Source organism: Salarias fasciatus, chromosome 15 (genome assembly GCF_902148845.1).
Source record: "Salarias fasciatus chromosome 15, fSalaFa1.1, whole genome shotgun sequence".
In the NCBI taxonomy this organism is placed as follows: domain Eukaryota; kingdom Metazoa; phylum Chordata; class Actinopteri; order Blenniiformes; family Blenniidae; genus Salarias; species Salarias fasciatus.
The window spans coordinates 8377342-8396686 of NC_043759.1; the positions used below are offsets into that span (position 1 = coordinate 8377342).

The 19345-nt window shown below is 42.6% G+C and overlaps 1 protein-coding gene across 2 annotated transcripts; it reads left to right on the top strand.

Annotated features, from left to right (window-relative positions):
• The first annotated feature begins 2682 nt into the window (after window positions 1-2682).
• Window positions 2683-18391, top strand: ptk2bb (protein tyrosine kinase 2 beta, b). 2 transcript variants are annotated; one of them, XM_030109870.1, is made up of 31 exons: window positions 2683-2820; window positions 7937-8172; window positions 8489-8667; window positions 8772-8859; window positions 8962-9041; window positions 9164-9226; window positions 9634-9688; window positions 9775-9915; window positions 10006-10080; window positions 10407-10508; window positions 10619-10736; window positions 10913-10952; window positions 11041-11072; window positions 11187-11231; window positions 11324-11421; window positions 11563-11644; window positions 11735-11835; window positions 11926-12041; window positions 12596-12696; window positions 12956-13045; window positions 14299-14503; window positions 14971-15079; window positions 15154-15213; window positions 15289-15411; window positions 15511-15663; window positions 15901-15936; window positions 16156-16180; window positions 16257-16291; window positions 16477-16611; window positions 16720-16800; window positions 16886-18391. In XM_030109870.1, exons 2-31 carry the CDS (start codon window positions 7975-7977, stop codon window positions 17102-17104), a joined length of 2985 nt encoding a protein of 994 aa, XP_029965730.1. In that variant the 5' UTR covers window positions 2683-2820; window positions 7937-7974; the 3' UTR covers window positions 17105-18391. The 2 variants fall into 2 exon arrangements, with proteins under 2 accessions (XP_029965730.1, XP_029965729.1); XM_030109869.1 differs by having other exon boundaries at window positions 15511-15936.
• Window positions 18392-19345: the final 954 nt, after the last annotated feature.

Below are 19345 nucleotides of genomic sequence, written 5' to 3' on the forward strand. Positions count from 1 at the left end.
AAGAGGCTCCAGTCCTGTGTGGCGCACCAAGCATATTGTAATGATTTCAGAGTAAACGTGGATTTATTAAAAAAAAAAAAAGTTTGGGGAACATTTTACTTGAAGCACCCCTGTATAACACATTATAATTATATTATAGCAGTGTATAACTATAGTTATAAACACTCATAAATGATCATAATGCTTTATAACATCCGGACCTGACCCTGACCCTAACCCTATGCTGTATAGTGGGTTATAAAGCATTGTGATCATTTATGAGAGTTTCTAACTACTTATAATGTGTTATACTGGGTGCTTCAAGTAAAGTGTTACCAAAGTTTGTTTTTTTTTAAAGACATTTCACTGTATTTTCCACCAGAAGGTATTAAAATAAACTTTACGTTGACACTGTAGTAATTTTTGTTCATAATCGTTTGGTTTTGTGAAAAAAAAAAGACATTTTCCTCAACTATACTCTGTGCCATAACAAACGAAGCTTAGATTTTTAAATGTAAAGTTCATTATGGCACCATGAAACAAACTGTTTTTGCTCTTGTAAATAACTGAAGTAGAATTCTGTCATTTATGTTAAATTTCTATTTAATTATCAGACATTTTCTTACTGCATGGTGCAGGCTGAGGAGGATTATGTTAGAAATAAGAAACAGCACTTTCATATTTTCAATATTGTTGATAATGCTAAATAATAAAATGTCCAAAACCGAGACTGTAGAGCCAATTCATGAAGCTGCAGTCCAGTTATTAGTTTTCTTTTGAACCACAAACCTGCAAAGTTCTTTTTATTAATCCAACAAACACAAACAGAAATCTAACTTTGTTCAGAAAATGTTAAAACAGATTAATACGTGAGACAAAGTGCTTCTTTCTTTCTATTAAGAGACATCTTTCACTTCTATATTGGTTTTCTGTACTTATAAAATGTTTTGTTTATAGTTTTCTTGACTGAAACACAATTACCAGCTGTGAATGTGAAAAACTGTCCAAAAAACTTTTTTTTTCTCTTTCCTGAAGCCCCTGCAGGAAAGCAGAGAGGATGTTCCGTTATGTCTGAAATAATGATGTTCTTCCATGACGTTTGTGGACCTGTCAGTGGCGTCTCTTCCCTCTCGTCTCGCCTCGCTTCTGTGTGCCAGAGGCTTCTGGAATAGCTGAGTGGAACAGTGACAGCTGGAGAGGGGTTCAAGTCTGGGGCAGAACAACACCGAACCACACCCACCCGCCCGTCCAGCGGACCGGAGCAGTGTCAAGGGCAAGAATCCACAACAGGTGCCCATCAAATCGGGACGCGGACATGTTGAGATGGCAGCAGGCGGGACGCTGCACTTGCTCAACTTTAGTGAGTTTTACTGGTTTCACAGTTTGTGGCCCTCTGCAGCCTTTACTGACTTTTTAAGACTCCTGCTGCTCTGAAATTCCTTAATATCACATCACACCCCTCAGTACGGACTGCTGAGTCCCTCCTTCCTGCGTGGAGCTGAACAAGTATTTGGAAACCTAAACTCTGACACACACAAACACACACACTCATACCGAGTGTCATTTGCACCACTCCCCCGGGGAGGGAAGGTGCATGCGAGCAAAGTATCATGTATGTTACAGTAGTGTGCAGCAACAGAGCCGTTAATGGCTCGCTGTTATTTTAGTCCTCCTGTCAATGCAGGTCAAGAATGTGACGGTTGAATGAAAAACATTTAAGTAATGCCACAAGCTGCACAGTCACATTTAGCCTGCTCCGGCATTCTGCTCATGTTTTGCACAGGTTAACAAATGTTTCACATATATTTATTTTATTCCTGCCTTACATGAACTTTTGCTGATCGCACATGATAGTTATAAGTTCCATGAAGTGACACAGAAATCACTTAGATTGGACATTATAAAGTTGCTTCAAAAAACAACCCAATATTTATGAGTAAAATTGCTCAAAATGGACTTGATTCTACTTTTCATTTCGCATTGGGAAATGTATGTTGCATACGTGCTAAATTTTTGATGTTTTTATGCATAATCTATTATATATTACTTATAGAAAACTAATATCTAAAACCAAAATAGACTTTTGAATTACTTTAAAGAAATATTTGGACCATACAAATCGCATCTACACATAACAACCCTTTATCCTTATCGAGTTACACTTATTGTAAATTTCTTCTATACAGTTAAATTACTGTTTTTACATCTTTGACTTTCTCTTATATATAAATAAAAAACATCTTTTAAGTTTATCAGACAGAAAAGGTTGAAGCCAGAATGTGTTTCTGTAATCATGCAGCGCCCTCTGCAGCTCAACACGCGCAATTACAAGACCCGTTTTCCACAAAGGTCACGAGAACAACATAAAAAAAACAAAAGAAAAGGAACTCTTTAATACGTTTGAATAAAATGTGAGATTGAACTTTAATCTGATATATTGTTGGACGAAGTCATCGTATATATTTCAATAACTGTAATCTTTGTGTTTTTTATTAAATAATTTGCTGCAATAGTTCAAAAATAGTTTCATAATGTATTGACATGTACAAAAACAAAAAGTAAAAAGCTGTAAAACTGAAAAGAAGAAAGAGGGCAGACCAGGCGTGGTGCGGGGAAAGTGAAGGGAAGGGGAGTGCGCCATGTTTAGCCTCAAACATGACATTCCTGAAATCAGGAAGTGGTCCCACCTTTGGATCAGGACTGCAGAGGTGAGGGAGTGGCTACCTGCCACCTTCTGCTCGGCTCGCGGTGAGAGAGGGGAACTGTCAGGCCCGCTGTCTCTGTCTGGACATACACTTTCAATCCAGTTTTTAATTCTTGGGGGAGATCAGTCAGGATCAGGTAAGACTCGGGATCATTTTGTCACCAGATCAATTTCCAGCTTTGTTTGAAAACTTCTTTTTAACTAATGGATGGATCCCAAACAACAAGCTGTTTTTGTTGTTGTTGTTGTTAAAAATGAGACACATAGTGTTTATACGACAGCGAAAACTGGAAAGTGTATCCTCAACTGTATTTCTGAGATGTGTGAGATATGAGTGTGTAGCAGGAACTGCTGTTGTGGAGCAGAGAGACAGCTCCAGCTCCTGATCGCAGCATGTCTGTGCAGGTGAGGCAGCAGCCAGCCACATTCCAGCGCCCGGGGTCATCGTGTTCCACTGCAGACCCTCACAGGGCAGAGCGGGGAACAGGGCCTGCTCTCTGCATGCACTCAGCACTGAGGGGGGCCTCACACACACACACACACACACACACACACACACACACACACACACACACTGCTGCAGCTTTAGGATTTAGAACTTATCTTTACACTCATTTAGTGTAATTATGTAACAGCAGCAGTGGGTGTGACAAGAACTGAGGCAGAACCTCAGAAAAACAGGGAAGAATCACTGTTATGGAGAGTTTTCCTGATACCCAGAAACATCTGTCCTCATGACACGTCTGCGGGGAATGGATGTAAACACTGTGAGGAGAGCATGTCATGACAGATTTGATCAATCGCAGCGTGTTTTTCTCTTATATCGGGGAAAGCTGACAGATACACAGCTCAAGGATGAATCCGCGAAGGAGTAAAACGCAAAAAAAAAAAACCCTGACAGCAGAACTTTCTGAGGCCAGAGCAAATATTGGCTTTAAGGGTTTACAAAAATGTAACGTGTGTCTCCCAATGTCAGGCAGGAGGGTGAGATCTCCCCAACTCTGCTCCGCTGTGTTTATTTTTTAAAATCACAGGTAGGGGGATACAGTCTCCCTCCCTATAATGGGCTATTCATAGTTTAGAAGATAAATAACTAAAACAGCTGGCCGTCTAATGTTTATGTCAGACGACTGGAGAGATGAATCGATCAGTTATTGCAGCTTCAGATTTACACACAGATACACACAGAGATGTTTGAGCGTGACTGATGTATTGATCTGTTCCTGGAAGGACCTCTCCGACCGGACTGAACAGCTTCAGTCGCAGGAAAGGTTTCTAAACTTTAAAAGCAGAAATGAATAAATCATAAAATGCATTTTCCATACTTTATCTGCAGGCGATCCCGGCTGACTTTAGGTGAAGGCAAAGCACAATCTGGACTTAGAGAGTCATTTTAGAGTCTTCAGTTGACGTCAAATGCATGTTTTTGGACTTTGGAAGGAAACTGAAATACCCAAAGAAAACTCATGTATGCTCAGGGAGAACATGCAAACTCTGCTCAGAAAGCAGGGGAGCTGTGTGACGCGAGATGAGCAAGAACAAACACAGCTCTGCTCAACTTCTGATCTTCCACACATCGCACAGCAGGCCGGCTTATAAAGTATTTCACCAGTAAATACTGAGCTGCACAGCCCGTCATGGAGCGGAGCGTCTTCAGCGCTGTAGTATTTCCATTTGTCACCGTCTGTCTCGGTGAATCAGAACCTGTCATTCACCCTCTGACACGCCGCCGGCTCCACGCTGGAACGTTTCCCGAAGCAGAAACATGTCTGGATAATTAGTATTCCTCATCTTTGTGTCGCAGATCGCCTTAAAAGAGTTTTGTGTCTCGGTTTGTATTAGAATATATTAAAAGTCTCCCTCGGGAACAGTTGTTACCATAACAACTCAGTGTAACGGCGCGAGAGGGAGCAACACTGTGTTCTTGGCAAATGGCTCTTCTTTGGTTCACTTATTTAGAAAAACAGGAGTGCTGTCACAAAGAGCACGGAAACGGGTTTCATGGTTGTCTGTGAGATTAATGAGGGTTTTTTTTTTGCAATATTGATTTTAGTACCTTAGTGTGGAAGATATACATTAAAAAAAATACTTTGTGTGAAAGCACACTTCTCAAATGTTTAATAGTGTATAAACAGTTTATTACACATGAATTTAGTCAAAACTTGCTCAAAAGTGACTATAAAATGACAGTAGTATAGAGAGAATACAGGGAAACCTGTTTATCACAGATAACTTGTGACAAGTAAAGAGATTTATGCCACAGATGAAAAAACAAATGCTGAGTTCTTCAGGTATCCCCATCATGACCACCCTGAACATGCAAGGGTGAAAGCTTAGCAGATTAGCTCTGGGCAATTCACACAGGAGTCACGTTTATTCCTAATTATCTATGGAAGTTTTTGACAGCCACGCTGGAAAAAGCAGCAACATGAAGCAACGTTGTCTTAAACTCATCCTAACAAGCTGCAACATCTCTTTATCTCTCAAGTTTACACACGTTACGTCCGAGAAGCAGATCCACCAGGCGGATAATCGAGATGAATCCTGATTTTTAAATAATATAATTCATAATGTATACGTCTCTGGGCAGAACCTGACTCAGAAACTCATTTAAATCACTGCGTATCCGACTTGATGTTTTCCCGAGGCTTCCCTCAAAATGTCGCCTTTTATGATCCCACTGTCTTTCTGAAAACGGTTCACGAGGGAGAACTTCTCGAAAATGCTCCAACTCTGAATGGAAACATAACTTTTTTAAAACACTGCTGTACACGTGCATCACCGCCGTACATACACACGTTGAAGGACGGCATTGTCAGTGTTTATAGCATAACGTGTTTTGTGAAACAAAAACGCAAAAAAAACCATCTCCACTTGAAATGAACTCGTGGCGGAAACGAGACCTGAGAGCTGTTTTTAAAGCGTCTAAAATCTGTTGGCGCATTAACAGGAAGGGGACGACTGACGTCTGATACTTTTACCAAATAATGCTTTTGGTTCCACTTAAGCTGATGAATCGTTCAGCGGACTGAATTCATTGTTCAAAATTCTTCCATCTGCTGATGAACTGTGTCCAGTGCAGCAAAACGCTGACGTGTTAAAAGTTTATCTTTAAGGTTGTGTGTGTTGAGTGTGTGGAATTTAGAGGCATCGACCTGCTAGTCACGTCTGCTCTGGGTGAGAAGAACCTGCTTTATCAGTGGACATAAGGAAACCAGAACACCTCGGATTTCAGTTTCAGGTGATTAAGTAACAGAATAATGATGGATGCTAGTATTTTTGTTCCGTCCACGGTCCGACGGTATGACCTTCCCTGTCTTGATGTCATTGTTGTTGGTTTTTGGAGTTTGTAGAGATTGCGTTCTAAATCTAGGGTTGAGTTTCACCAGCTGACAGAGCGAACATGTTCTGTACTTTAAGATCTTAACTCATCCACACCTCGTCATCTTCTTCGTTTCTCCTCTGATGTTGCCAAACTCCTCTGACTGCTCCCACTGGTTTAACTCTTACCTGGACACCGGATGCAGGTTTTACAGCGCCGAGTGTTTAGCAACAGGAGGTAATGTATGTTAGTCACCGGCCTCGCCGAGTGTTTACGCCACGTGAGCGTAGGAACGGAAAAGTATATCCGACTCTCCTCGCGCTTCAATCTAAGGAGACTCTTTTTCAAAGAAGTCATTTTTAAACTTCACACCATCTTCTGAAACCCCTCCGCCAGGCCGCCCACACCCAGGTGATGGTGCAACAGGCCGCCCATGCTTCGCACTCCTCTTCTCTCTCTCTCTCTTTCTCGTTGCAAACACATTTACACACAAACACACCCACACAGCCCTGCTGGGGAATTCATGGCCTCAGGCTAACAAAACACAGAACTCGGCGGCGGCGGAAAGCCCTGAGAGGAGCTGACAGCGCTCGGCTCGGGAGCAGCACGGAGCTCCGGCTATGAGGAAACACATGACGGCAGTTAGAGGGCTCTTTTCTCATGGACGGTGCTGCGAGGTGGGTAACTGCTAGAAATCCTCCCGGCTGCAAGGTAGCCAGCCGCCTGGAACAGACTGAGTCAAGTGCATGCACGCTTTTCAAGCTTTTCCAACTGCTGCACCGGGCCGAAGTGAAAGTTTCCAGATGTGTTGTTGTGCTTGCGTGAATCTCACATGTCAGCTTAGCTCTGTTGGTCCACACTTCACACTGAAATGCTTTTTTTAGGGGAGGGGGTACTATTGTTTGTTTTTGAATGAGTAATTGTGTTTTCACAGATCAGATGCCGCCGTTTCGACAGTAGTGCTCCTGAAAATTTGTGTGTAGCTTTAGATGTGGATCTATTAGCTGAAACGGAATGTAATGTCCAGAATGCTGAATGACAGTGAATTACAGGGGGCCTTGCATACCTTCGTGGAGAGCAGGCCGCTGTCTGTTGCTTTTCCATGTTTTTACTGTAACCCAGAACAGGAACTTTGCTTTTCAGGCTCCTGACGTCGGGCATGTTTCACACCGTCGTAGTTTCTCCTGAACATCGTTCTGGATTGGGCACAACCTGTTGATTTGAACTTTCAGAAGTGCGAGAGGTTTAGGAATATGTGGTTTTGTCAAAGATAGACCCTCACTTCCAGAGTTTGTGAAAAATCTAAACTAAATTCACACATATGAGAAGCACAGTGGTCTTCACAGATTATCAGTGAGGATTGTAAAGCTGTTTCACAAAGTGTTGAAGTGGTCTTTTTACCGTTTTATTGCACTGTGTATCGTGCAATAATCTGGCAATCCCACATTTAGTGCAAGTTAAATCAGGTTGCATAACAGCCTGAACTACCAGACTGATTCGTCATCCCTCAGTCATTCCCCGTCGTTTGCTTCGTGAAGCTTCATATTGTTCCAATGGCTCAACCGTCCTCCAGCCTCTGACAGTAGACCGGCGATCCACACCTCAGGATCATGAAATGCATGTTAATGTTTGGGATTCGGGTTTGATTTCCTGCTGATATGCTGGTGGCGATGCGACGCTCCACTGTTGCACCGTGCCGGTATGAATCATGCAGGTTCTCACTTGAAATCACGTTTTGGAAGGAATGCAATCCGCAGATCTCTGAATCAAACGGGGTGAATCATCGCCGCCACATGGCAGCAGATCACAGCGTGAATGTCAAGCATGGATGGAGTTCATCATAGAACACAGTGTACTTATTACAGACGCAGGTTTATATTTAAAAGTCTATATTTTAGCTTGTTAATCAATTTTTTCTTGTTTATTATTAGGATGATTTGGATATGATGACACCAAGCCAACCTTGAAGATGTATGAGGTGATGTCCGGCGACACCCTGGCCTGGAAGGCGTCCAGCCCCAGAGAAAGCCTCGCAAAATCCAGTCCCGACGCCCACTCCGCCGAGGACGAAGGGCCCGTCAAAATCATCAAAGTGTGCTTCTGCACCAACAACAACCTGGGCAGGAACTTCAAGCTGGTGAAATGTGACAGCTCCTGGCAAATCAGGGTGAGCGCTTTGCAACGCAACAAATATGTGTGTAGGAGTCAAAAAGCAAAAATGGAACGGGAATTCTTTATCTGAGATGACTCAGGCTGTAAATTAAGAGGACGTGTGCGAAGCTAAACCATGTTTCAGTTGGCCGGCTTCACATGATAATTTATTAATCATGAGATGATTTTTTTTTTAAGAACTTGGAGCGTACAGATTGTGCAACATCTTTTTCAAAGCTGTGACACTAGAGGCCTGAAGGAAATGAAAATTCAATTTTTAAATTCATCACAAATATTTAAGTCTGAGGTGTATCCTTCATTTTTGCTTTAAGGCCATCATTCGTTCGATTCTGATCAGCGGGCGACTGGGGCCGAACATCGAGCACACGGGATGCTACGGCCTCCTGCTGAAGCACCTGAAGTCGGACGAGATTCACTGGCTGCACCCAGATTTAACAGTCAGGGAGGTGGAGCAGCGCTACGAGAGCCACCATGTGGAAGCTGAGTGGAGGTACGCACCCATCTTTAGTGTTCCCAATGTTCACATCTGAATCATGATATTAAAGCTCAGTAAACTCCAACAGTGAGAGTTTTTTCTCCCCCTTTATATTACAGGTATGACCTTCGCCTCCGATACGTTCCTGTCAATTTTCTGGAAAATTTAAAAGATGACAGGTCTACATTTATGTACTTTTACCAACAGGTAAGTAAGAAACTGTTTTTTTATGATGCTTCTAAAAAGTTTGATTCAAAATGTGTTTTGTCAGTGTTGTTGAATCCCCACTGTTCCGTCATTGACCGGCAGGTTCGTAGTGATTACATGCAGTATCACGCCAGCAAGGTCAGCGACGGGATGGCGCTGCAGCTCGGCTGCTTGGAGATCAGGTGAGTCACCGCATTCCTCTGCTCTTAACGTTTCTTCACTGTTGACAGTTCTCAACCTTTGTGTTATGAATATCTGCACTCACAGGATTTCTTTCTTCTTCTTCTTCTTCTTCTTTTCCCAGGAGGTTTTATAAAGACATGAATGCTAAAGGGCTAGAAAAGAAATCCAACTTTGAGCTGCTAGAGTAAGTTTTTGCTGTGTTGACTGTTTGAGATGATTGCTGCTTTTTGAAAAACTGTCTTGGTGTGTAACGTTTCCAGCCTGAACATGAGGTGGAGATTTTCATTCTTTTTAGTCATTTTGTGGTCTTTTGGAATTTTTCCTCCAGAGACGTGATTCCAAGTTCATATTCTCCTGAAACTAGACAGTTGTAGAAGTGCAGTGAATTATTATAGCAATGAAACTTGTCCGTGTGCTCGCCATTGTAAATATTTATAGCATATTGTTGTATGTGGTTTCATTACAACAGCAAACAGCACCCACTAGTGGCCTGGCATGCTAATTACATAATCTTTAGCATTCCTGCTGTTTCCATGTAAATAGTGGTGGCACTATTTACCTTTTTTTTTTTCTTCTTCTTTGCCATTTTAGAAAAGAAGTAGGTCTGGACCTTTTCTTTCCTCCGCAGCTGATTAACAGCATGAAGGTAAACTTCCCTAAACATCAGTTGTTACGTCCGAATTACCTGTGATTTCTTTTGCAAATAAAACCATGTCTGCGCTTGTGTTCTAGTCTAGGCAGCTCCGGAAGTTGATCCAGCAGACGTTTCAGCAGTTCGCCACGCTCAAAGAGGACGACTGCATGGTCAAGTTCTTCGAGACCCTCCGGGAATTCGTCAGCTACGACGAAGAAGTGTTCCCCTGTGAATTGGTGGTGAGTTGCCACTGTGCCGTGAACCGTCTCCCACCTCGGCCGAGAATCCCTTCAAGAGCTTCACGTCACACACACACTTCTGTTTAACAGCAAGGTTGGAGTCTGTCGGTGGAGCTGGTCATCGGTGGCAGAGGCATCCGCCAGCGCACACAGAAGGATTCAGCAGTAAGGCTTTTAACACACACAACAAAATCTGGATGTTTTATATTTTATTCATTTACTATGGAAAATCTCACAAATTTTAATGTCTTATTATAGAAGGGGAACAATACTTGAGAAATCCATCATCACACTTTGGTTTTTTTGCAAAACCAAATAATTCCTAATAAATCTTACCATCCTATTTCCCAAATTTATGTACAAAATGCACAAATACACATGTATCTACTGTACATACGTCAAGAAGATTGCTTGAAATGTGACCTCAGTATGTTTTCATCCTGTCAAATTCAATAGTGTCACATCTCATCTCTCTTCCTTCCGTGCCACAGGCCGTGTTCCTCGCCGATTTCAAACAGATCAGAAAAATTGAATGTTTACCGCAGAGCGACGGCAAAGCCCTCCTGAATCTCACCATAGAGGGTGCGAGACAGGTACGCTTCGCAGCACGATACTGCACGTTATAGATCCGGAGCGAGTTCCAGGAATGGAGGGAACGCTGCTCACCTGCTCGTCCGTCATGTCTTTGTGTTCCCTTCGGCAGTGTCTGTCGATCAATGTAAAAACAATCCCAATGGCAGAAAACATGATGGATCTCATCGATGGCTACTGTCGCTTGGAAAATAACTCAGATGAGAGTGTCATCTCCCGACCAAACACAGGTGTGTGCGACGATACGGATATTTAAAAGTGGAGGACAATACAAGTGCAGATGACGATAATTAAGAGCATAAATATATTTCCTTTTAAATTTTACAATGAAGCATCAAATGTTGTTTAAAGCTCATTAAAAGACTCTTGAAACGTAATATCGGCGTTCTGATAATTCTTGTTTTAGATGCCAATGCACGAAGTTCCCTCCCCGAGATTCCGACAAGGTGAGTGGCTGTTTTATTGAATCGTGCCGTTTCTGAGCAGCCATGACTTAAAAATTCATGACGAGAGCCGTCTGTTCCCCCGCTGCAGCAGAGACACCAGCTCGCTCAGGCTCAGCATGGGTAGGCTGAAATGTTTTCCATCAAACTTCTCCATGCAATACAACATATTTTTAGCAAAAACCTCTCAGTCTGCAGTTGAAATTAAGAAGAAAATCTGAATTGTTGTGTCCTCAGGTTCAGATATCTACTGTGAGATCCTCGATGAGAGGCCAGCTCCAGGTCAGACAGAAGATTAGATTTACATTCTTTTTAGAAAAGTAATTGTTCGGACTCACTTTGGGCCCTCTGCTAAAACCAGTGTTGTTCTCCAGTTGTGAAGTACGGCATCGACCGGAATGACATTGTTCTTGGACGAATCCTTGGTTCGGGGTTTTTCGGGGAAGTCTACGAAGGAGTCTATAAACAAGCCGTGAGTGTTTTCTACAGTTTGGATAAATGTCGAGCAGGGTAGCATTTGCTGGGTTCATTGTTTCATGTCGATCCGTATTTTCAAATTTCAAACATCACTGTCAGTAATATTTAGAGTGCAAAATGTCATTTTTCTCGACAGGACGGGGAAAGAGTCAACGTGGCAGTGAAAACATGCAAAGACTGCTCACCTGACGTGATGGAAAAATTCATGAGTGAAGCAGGTACAGAAAAATTACTGCTGATACAACTGCTTCAGTGAAACGACTGGAATAGCAGTTATTTGAAAAGTAACTCTTCTTTGTGTCTGCCAGTAATTATGAAGAACCTGGACCATCCGCACATCGTCAAGCTGATCGGGATCATCGAGGATGACCCGGTGTGGATCGTCATGGAGCTTTATCAGTACGGAGAGGTTCGTCATCGTTTAGAGATCCTCTGGAAATGGACAGAATTATTAAAAAAAAGTATTTTTCATATTGATGAGTAACTGATGCTCCTGCAGCTCGGGAACTACCTGACAAAGAACCAGAACCAGCTGACAAACACAACTCTGGTGCTGTTCAGCGTGCAGATCTGCAAGGCTCTGGTCTACCTCGAAGGGGTCAACATGGTGCACAGGTGAGAAACGGATCCACCGAAGAGTTACGACAGAAAGTAGAAGGTTTAGCTCAATGCACAGAGGCTTTATGGTGAACGATATACACTCAACTCATCATCATTTATTAAGATGAGGAGGTGAATCTTATTGTGTCGTCACTGTAAAAAGGCATGCAGTCATGATGCAAAACTTTAATTCAAACATGAAAGAGTTATGCTAAGTCACAGCTTCAGAGACGGCAGAAATCATGAATGTTATCAGCCGGTTTCAGACAGATGAGCAGCCTGGAGGATTCCATCTCCTGCAAACAGAAAACTCAGACATAGGAAATTAGTTTTTACCTGCAAGGAAAATGGAAACATTCCATTTGTGTTGTTTTAGTGCAGCCATCAAAAATAGAAAATTCTGGTCAGCCACCAAGTTCAAAGCAATATATGTGTGTGTGTGTGGGTGTGTGTGTGTGTGTGTGTGTGTGTGTGTGTGTGTGTGTGTGTGTGTCTGCTTTCACCCATTTCTGATTCAACAGATGATGCATTGTCTGGATGTTAACTCTTGATCTCACGTCTTGTCGCAGAGACATTGCAGTTAGGAACGTGTTGGTTGCAAGTCCAGAGTGCGTGAAGCTCGGAGATTTTGGTCTGTCGAGATACATAGAAGACGAAGAATACTACAAAGGTAATAGAAGAATTCGTTCCCATTAGTTTTTCCTTGCAGGGGTTAAGGTTGCAGGAGGCTGGAACCAATTCCTACTCCTGCAATCCATCCATCCATTCCACAAAAACAACTCTTGAAATGCAACTGTTTCTACTTTTCTTTTAATTCATCCACTGATTATTATCAATTTGGGTGAAAAGAGAGAAAAATCAGCAAGTGATTTCATTTAGCACATTTTAATTAGCACTGTAAAAGCCTAAAATCTGTCCTCCGTTTGCAGCTTCTGTTACTCGGTTGCCAATCAAGTGGATGGCTCCGGAATCCATCAACTTCAGACGGTTCACCTCGGCCAGTGACGTCTGGATGTTTGGTGAGTTTGTGCAGCAGCAGTGTCAACAAACGCGTCGTGTTGACAGTTTAGTCCATAAGTTGCTCTCTCTTACATGGGAAGAGGCAGGTGGGGAGTTAATAATTGACCCGAGGAAGAGCTGTATACTTTTATAACATGGTAGCGATTGTTTGAACTCTAACGTCTAACGTCCGGGGTTTGCAGAGGAGACACACGTTATTCTCTTCACTCAGATGTTAATGTGTTGCATCAAAGTGTCATTATCTGAATTTATTTTTTTTTATTCTATTTACATTGTTTTACTTGCACGAGGTAGGTAATGCAATATGTTAAATGTTTATTTAAATTGATTTGTGACACTGAAATACATTTACTTTTTATAATCTTACTTGAGAAAAAAGTGTCTTATGCAAACTTAAGCATTTGTAAGCAAGCATAAGTCTAACAAAATGAAATATTAGGGCTCTTTAAGTAGCCTGATGAATAGCAAGAGTTTTGTTATGCTGAAGAAATCAGTACATTTACTTGGATTTTTCTTTGCAACAATAGAAAACACAATTTTTTAAGACATTTATAAAAACTACATCTGATGAATTGACTTGGATTTAGGATATTTTAGCCAATTTTACTCCACTGTTTTCTTACAGTTTGAGACCTCACTAATCTAATTTAGATGTAGCAGATCTTCCGAATTTGTTTTTCAACTCTGAAATGTGTGAACATCAGGTTCACTTTCCTTGATTAAAGTAATGCATGCTTCCTGTAGAACAAAGATGCAGTGAATACAGTGATTAAATGCTGATTAGGTGTCGTAACCTGTTTATGATCTGACCAGAGTCCATGGAAACAGCTTTGAGCTCTCCGTTACAGAGCATCACCTCGTGGCGCTTCACAGTTTTATTTTATAGAAAATGGTTGAAACAAAGCAAAGCTGGTTGACACAGAAGAAAATACTGCTTTTTAACCCATCGAGGTGGACGTGAAGTTCACATGTGCAACTTGTTCAACAAAGTCTTTACGCAACCAACACTTGCAGAAAAATCATAGCTACTGATATAAAAATAATTCTGTCCGTCTTCAGTGTTTTTGAGAACATAAAGATCTGATTCTGAGCTTCCAATCCATGTGGAAACACTGGTTACTGTTCTGCTCAATCCACTGATCTTTTCCTTTTTACTCTTATCACAGAGCTTCAAACAAACTGTGATATGAACAAATCCAAGCCTGTATTGTTTTTTTTTTGTTTTTTTTTTTCTGTTTTTATCACCCTCTAGCTGTGTGTGTGTGGGAGATAATGAGCCGTGGGCAGCAGCCATTCTTCTGGCTGGAGAACAGAGACGTAATCAACCAGCTGGAACAGGGCATCCGACTGCCCAAGCCGGACAACTGCCCCCCGGCGCTCTACTCCCTCATGACCCGCTGCTGGTCCTACGACCCCAGAGAGAGACCCACCTTCACCGAGCTGGTGGTCAAAATCAGGTACTTCAGTACACTGAATAAAAATAACCCTCCATTAGAACATTTATTTTATTTTATTTTTTGTACTCATGGAACTGTCGAAGGTGTTCTACATCCATGATTTAATATCTAAAAGGTCATCAGTTGGCCGAATGTCTTCGGGAGACATGGAAATGTAGAAATGTGTGTCGTCAGCATAGCTGTGAGAATCAGTGCCATGTCTCTCAATGATGTCCCCAAGTGGAAGCACAGACAAGTTATAAAGAACTGGGCCCAAAATTGAGCCTTGTGGCACACCGCATTTGATTGCATAAATCCTTGAGGAGTACTTATCCATGTTTACTAGAGATCAGTGAATTAGGACTTAAACCAGTGAAAAACAGTGCCAGGGACCGGGTGATCGACTGTATCTAATAATGACTGTTAAGATGGCATGTTTAGCTTCTTCCCTGTTTACAATAACACGACGTTTCTCTCAAACCCGTCAGCGACGTGCACAAGATGGAGAAGGAACAGGAAGTGGAGCGGGAGCGAGACAGAGCGCGCTCCACCAAATTCTTCGAGCCCAAATTCAACTTTAACGAACCTCCTCCTAAGGTGTGAGCCGCAGTCAGATCCACCTGCGTTCCATCCAACGAAAGCACCGCATTTATTCCCCGTGTTCATTTCAGCCTTCAAGAATGAAACCGGGGCGGTTCGGAAACACGCTCAGCATTGGGCTGCACATCCAGGTACGGGGGACGACTTTCCTCACGTCTGTTTTCTCTGATATGACAAAGCTAATTCTGGCGTTTGTGCCCGAGCAGCTGAACGAGGCTCTGTGTGCCAGCTCGCCCGACCTGGCCAGTCCCAGTGAATACCAGTCCCCCGTGGACTCCGTGAACACGCTCACCCTGCCCATCCGATCGCCCCGCCGTCGCAGCATGGGGGTAAAATCCCGTCCTCCGGAGTTTCATCACTGTTTCAGTTTGCACTGCGGTTGATAACGTGCAGGAGTCATGTGTTTTTCCCCGGGTTTGTTCTCGCAGGAGAGCGAGTTTCCCCGGCTGGAGAGCAACAGCAGGGAGGACGCCCAGCGCATGTGGCAGAGGGAGAGACACCACATGCAGGACACTCTCCGCAGGCAGAAAGAGCAGATGATGGAGGATGAGAAGTGGCTGGAGAAGAAGGAGAGACTCTTGGTGGGAAACAGAGCGTCGTTAGCTGTAGTCGAGCCTCTCACTGTGTCTCTCTGTCCGTCTGCTACCGGGTTCAATGCCGCCCTGAACCTCACGTGGAACCAGACGCCAGTTAACGCCGGCCCGGTTGTTCATCGTCGACGCCCCACTAGTCTGAAATTGAATGTTCCCCTGGAAACAATTCCCAAGAGGGGCTCCATGTGTATAGTCTATAAAATGAACCTGCCTGTTCTTTTCCAGGACCCCATGGGACCAGAGGACTCTGCCAGTCCAGAGGTAGGCGTCTTCTTTCAATCAAAATAGAGTTTTAAGGATGCAGCCTTTGGTGTTTCTACATTATTAGACATTATTGTTGTGCGTACTGAGTAAGTTCTTTCAGTTGCTTTCATGTATTACTGCCTCCTCTGAGCTGAGGACACAGTGACTGTCCAGACTCGATTTTATGTTCTTGTCCTCACCAGCTCTTCCTTTGTCTCTCCTTCTTGTCTTGTCCAGTCCGCTGAAGCTCCCAATGAGAACGGTGAGTGTGCAGACAAACAAATTCACATTCATCACAAGACTTCCTCTTAAAGACTTCCTCTGGTATTGTCCCGTAGGGCCACCCGAGAAGCCCCCGAGGCTTGGAGCAAAGGTAATTAATTACATTAGACTCACTCTGCTTAACAGCTTGGATTTTTAAATACCGCAAATCACACGACGTCCTGCTCTTTACAACGGACGCTCACGCCACAGTGCGTTTAACCGGTGTCCAGCGAGTCGTCGACAGAGGCAACGGGGATGGCTGTCTTTATTGCTGAATCACTTCCCTTCTCTCAGCCGGCTCCCACGGCGGAGCTGGACCGCTCCGGGGACAAAGTGTACCACTGCGTCATGGACCTGGTCAAGGTGGTCGTCCAGCTGAAGAACGACATCACCGAGCTGCAGCCCGATAACTACATCTCCATCGTCAAGGTGCGGCAGCGATAAATCCCATCTCCCGTATTGGCAGATTCAGAATATGACGACAGACGTCCTGAGTCACGCGGATGATTCATTTCCTGTATTGATCTCCGTCCACAGTCTGTTGGGATGGCCCTAAGAGACCTGATTCGCAGTGTGGACGACATTCTGCCCACGTTACACGAGTCTATCAGGACCGAGGTACACTGTATTACCGGCAGCAGGTTTTCTCTGCATCCATATTGTCGTTAGAGAATCAGCCACCATTGCTTTCCCCCCCACACAGATCGAAGGCACCCAGAAGCTGCTGAATAACGACATGGCGGAGCTGATCAGCAAAATGCGGCTCGCCCAGCAGAACGCCATCACCTCTCTGAAGGAGGAGTGTAAGAAACAGATGCTCGCCGCGGCGCACACCCTGGCCATGGACAGCAAGAACATGCTGGACGCTGTGGACCAAGCCAGAGTCAGGTCCAACCTCGCCAAGCCGGTCGCTCCCCAGTAAAGTTCAGACTGTCGTCGAACTCTCCGTCAACCAGAAACCACGTTTGCACATGTTCCGTTCGTTGTGTATAAAGTAAGCAACTACTGGCGAGTAAATAAATCTTTAGCTGAAATCTGCTGCAGCAGCTCGGCTGAAGCGTCTGTGAATGTTAAAATGTACAGCTGGTCCCTCGACGGTCTTCTGACTTCATATTCAGGATGTTGTGATAAAGCTCAAATGTAAACTGTTGTTTGTGGTTGGTGTTACTGACTTCATTATTTGCTCAGAAAGTGAATTACCTTAAGGCTCAGAAATGGCAAAGCTGTGCAAACTGCTGCCCTGGAAAATATTAGTAAACAAAGCCAGTCAACACTTTTTTTTTTTTTTTAATTTGCATGAACCGACTGCATTTGATCCATGTCGTTAAATAGTTATTTGGAGAAATTAGCAGATGAATTGTTATATTGATGTTTTACTCCACTCATTTTAAGTCCTTTTCATATTTCTCACTGTTTTTTTGAGAGGACTTTATGATCAAGAAAAATGAATATTGTAAAGTATTGCTCCATCTTCAATACAGCGTTATGCCACTGGAACTGATCTCAGCAGACTGAAGGTGAAGGCAGGATACACCCCGGACGGGTGTGAACAGGTCGTTTTTTGTTTTTTTTTAAATATACTTTAGATGTGAATTTATTGTAACTGTGGTGGAAATTAATTAATGTTCTCAGCTTTTGTGCATAAGTGTAACAGTTACAACGGGTCCAGACCAAATATAGAGACTTTTCTGATATTGCAACAATGTGAAAAACATGAGGGAGTCCAGTATTTACCAAGAAATTGCAAAGTGGTGTGAGAGTTTGGGGCGCAGTTCTGCCTTTTTGACTGGCAGGCTTCTGCTCCTTTCTTGATTTGGTTTTCTGCAGGATTGAAAAATAAGTAAAGAGTCACATGAAGACCCCACTGTACTGCATGTCCTCACAAACAGCAAAATATGTGTTTTCATGAGCCCGCATAATGAATCTGTGACCCCATCAGCAAGTATACCCGTGTTCACTCTATCTTATGTATGCTCTTTCAATAAAGCATAACACATGTGGAATATTTAAAATATGAAGATGTGTTCAACCTTTTCTCTCAATTTGATAACTTTCATTAGTCCAAGAAGAAAAGCACTCCAGTTCTCATTTGCTACAGTTCAGCATGAAGGCATTATTGCTGTAATAACGCGAACATATGCATTTGTGACATTTCCTGCTGGATGACAAAAAAAAAAAAAAAAAAAACCTAGATTGACAAGAAATTCAACAAAAAGCAAAGCTGTCACTCATAACTCTTCATTACTGTTGTAAAATGTATAGTAATAAAACTGCTGATGAACTGGTGAGCATGTATTGGTTACCATGCGGTTATATTGAATTACAGTATATTCCTTTCCAGATTGTGTGTTTTTGCGTTTTTAAAATCACAACACTGCCGTGCATCATGATAGATGTGCCCACAAAGAGTGTGAGGATATTTTCATACTTCAACATCCAACATGGAAATGTCTACAGGTCAATAAATGCTTTACACAGAGATTTTCAAAGGCTTTGCATTAGTGTATTTATTATAGTGTAATATCCTTGAAAAATAAATCTACTTATGGCAGCATTGAAAGAAAAAAGAAAGCCTATACAAAAACAATTTATGCCCAAATCACATGACCCCAGTTAGTGGAAACAACAGAGTCCCTCATTCTGGGTTGACAAACCTGTAAAAAAGATCCCAATCAGGCAACAGGAGGCCAGTCAATGGCGTTTAAATCTGGCACACGAGACACAACAGTGTTTTCCTACATCTATGACATCCCAGAAAAAAACATATTCTGAATGTCAACATCAGGCAGACATTTTAGTATAAACTGATAAAACAGAATCATGACCATTTAAGATAGATTGCTATAAAATCTGCTGCATTTCTCACCGCTTACAGAGGATGAATTTTAATGAATGTGGAGCTCGCAGACTGTTCATCTCACTCCGGTGAAACTTTTCCACTTGTGTAATATTTCATTTCCTGGCTCAATAGTTCTAGAAACAGTGATTCGATACCACTGATAAAGTTTTAGTAGCCTTTTTGATCAGCTTACTTGAACTGAAAGTCATTGTATATGTCTACATATGCAAACAATTTCCATCATTGAGCCCAGTTTTCCATACAGCTGATTCGATTGTTAGATCGAGAAAGTTCATTTGCTGCAATTTCTAAACATATTAGATA

Coding starts and splice junctions, on each gene's coding strand:
- ptk2bb (XM_030109869.1), top strand. CDS start 7,975: ATGTATGAGGTGATGTCCGGCGACACCCTGGCCTGGAAGGCGTCCAGC. Junction 11,645..11,734: donor AAAATTCATGAGTGAAGCAG/GTACAGAAAAAT, acceptor TGTGTCTGCCAG/TAATTATGAAGAACCTGGAC. Junction 16,181..16,256: donor TGAAGCTCCCAATGAGAACG/GTGAGTGTGCAG, acceptor ATTGTCCCGTAG/GGCCACCCGAGAAGCCCCCG.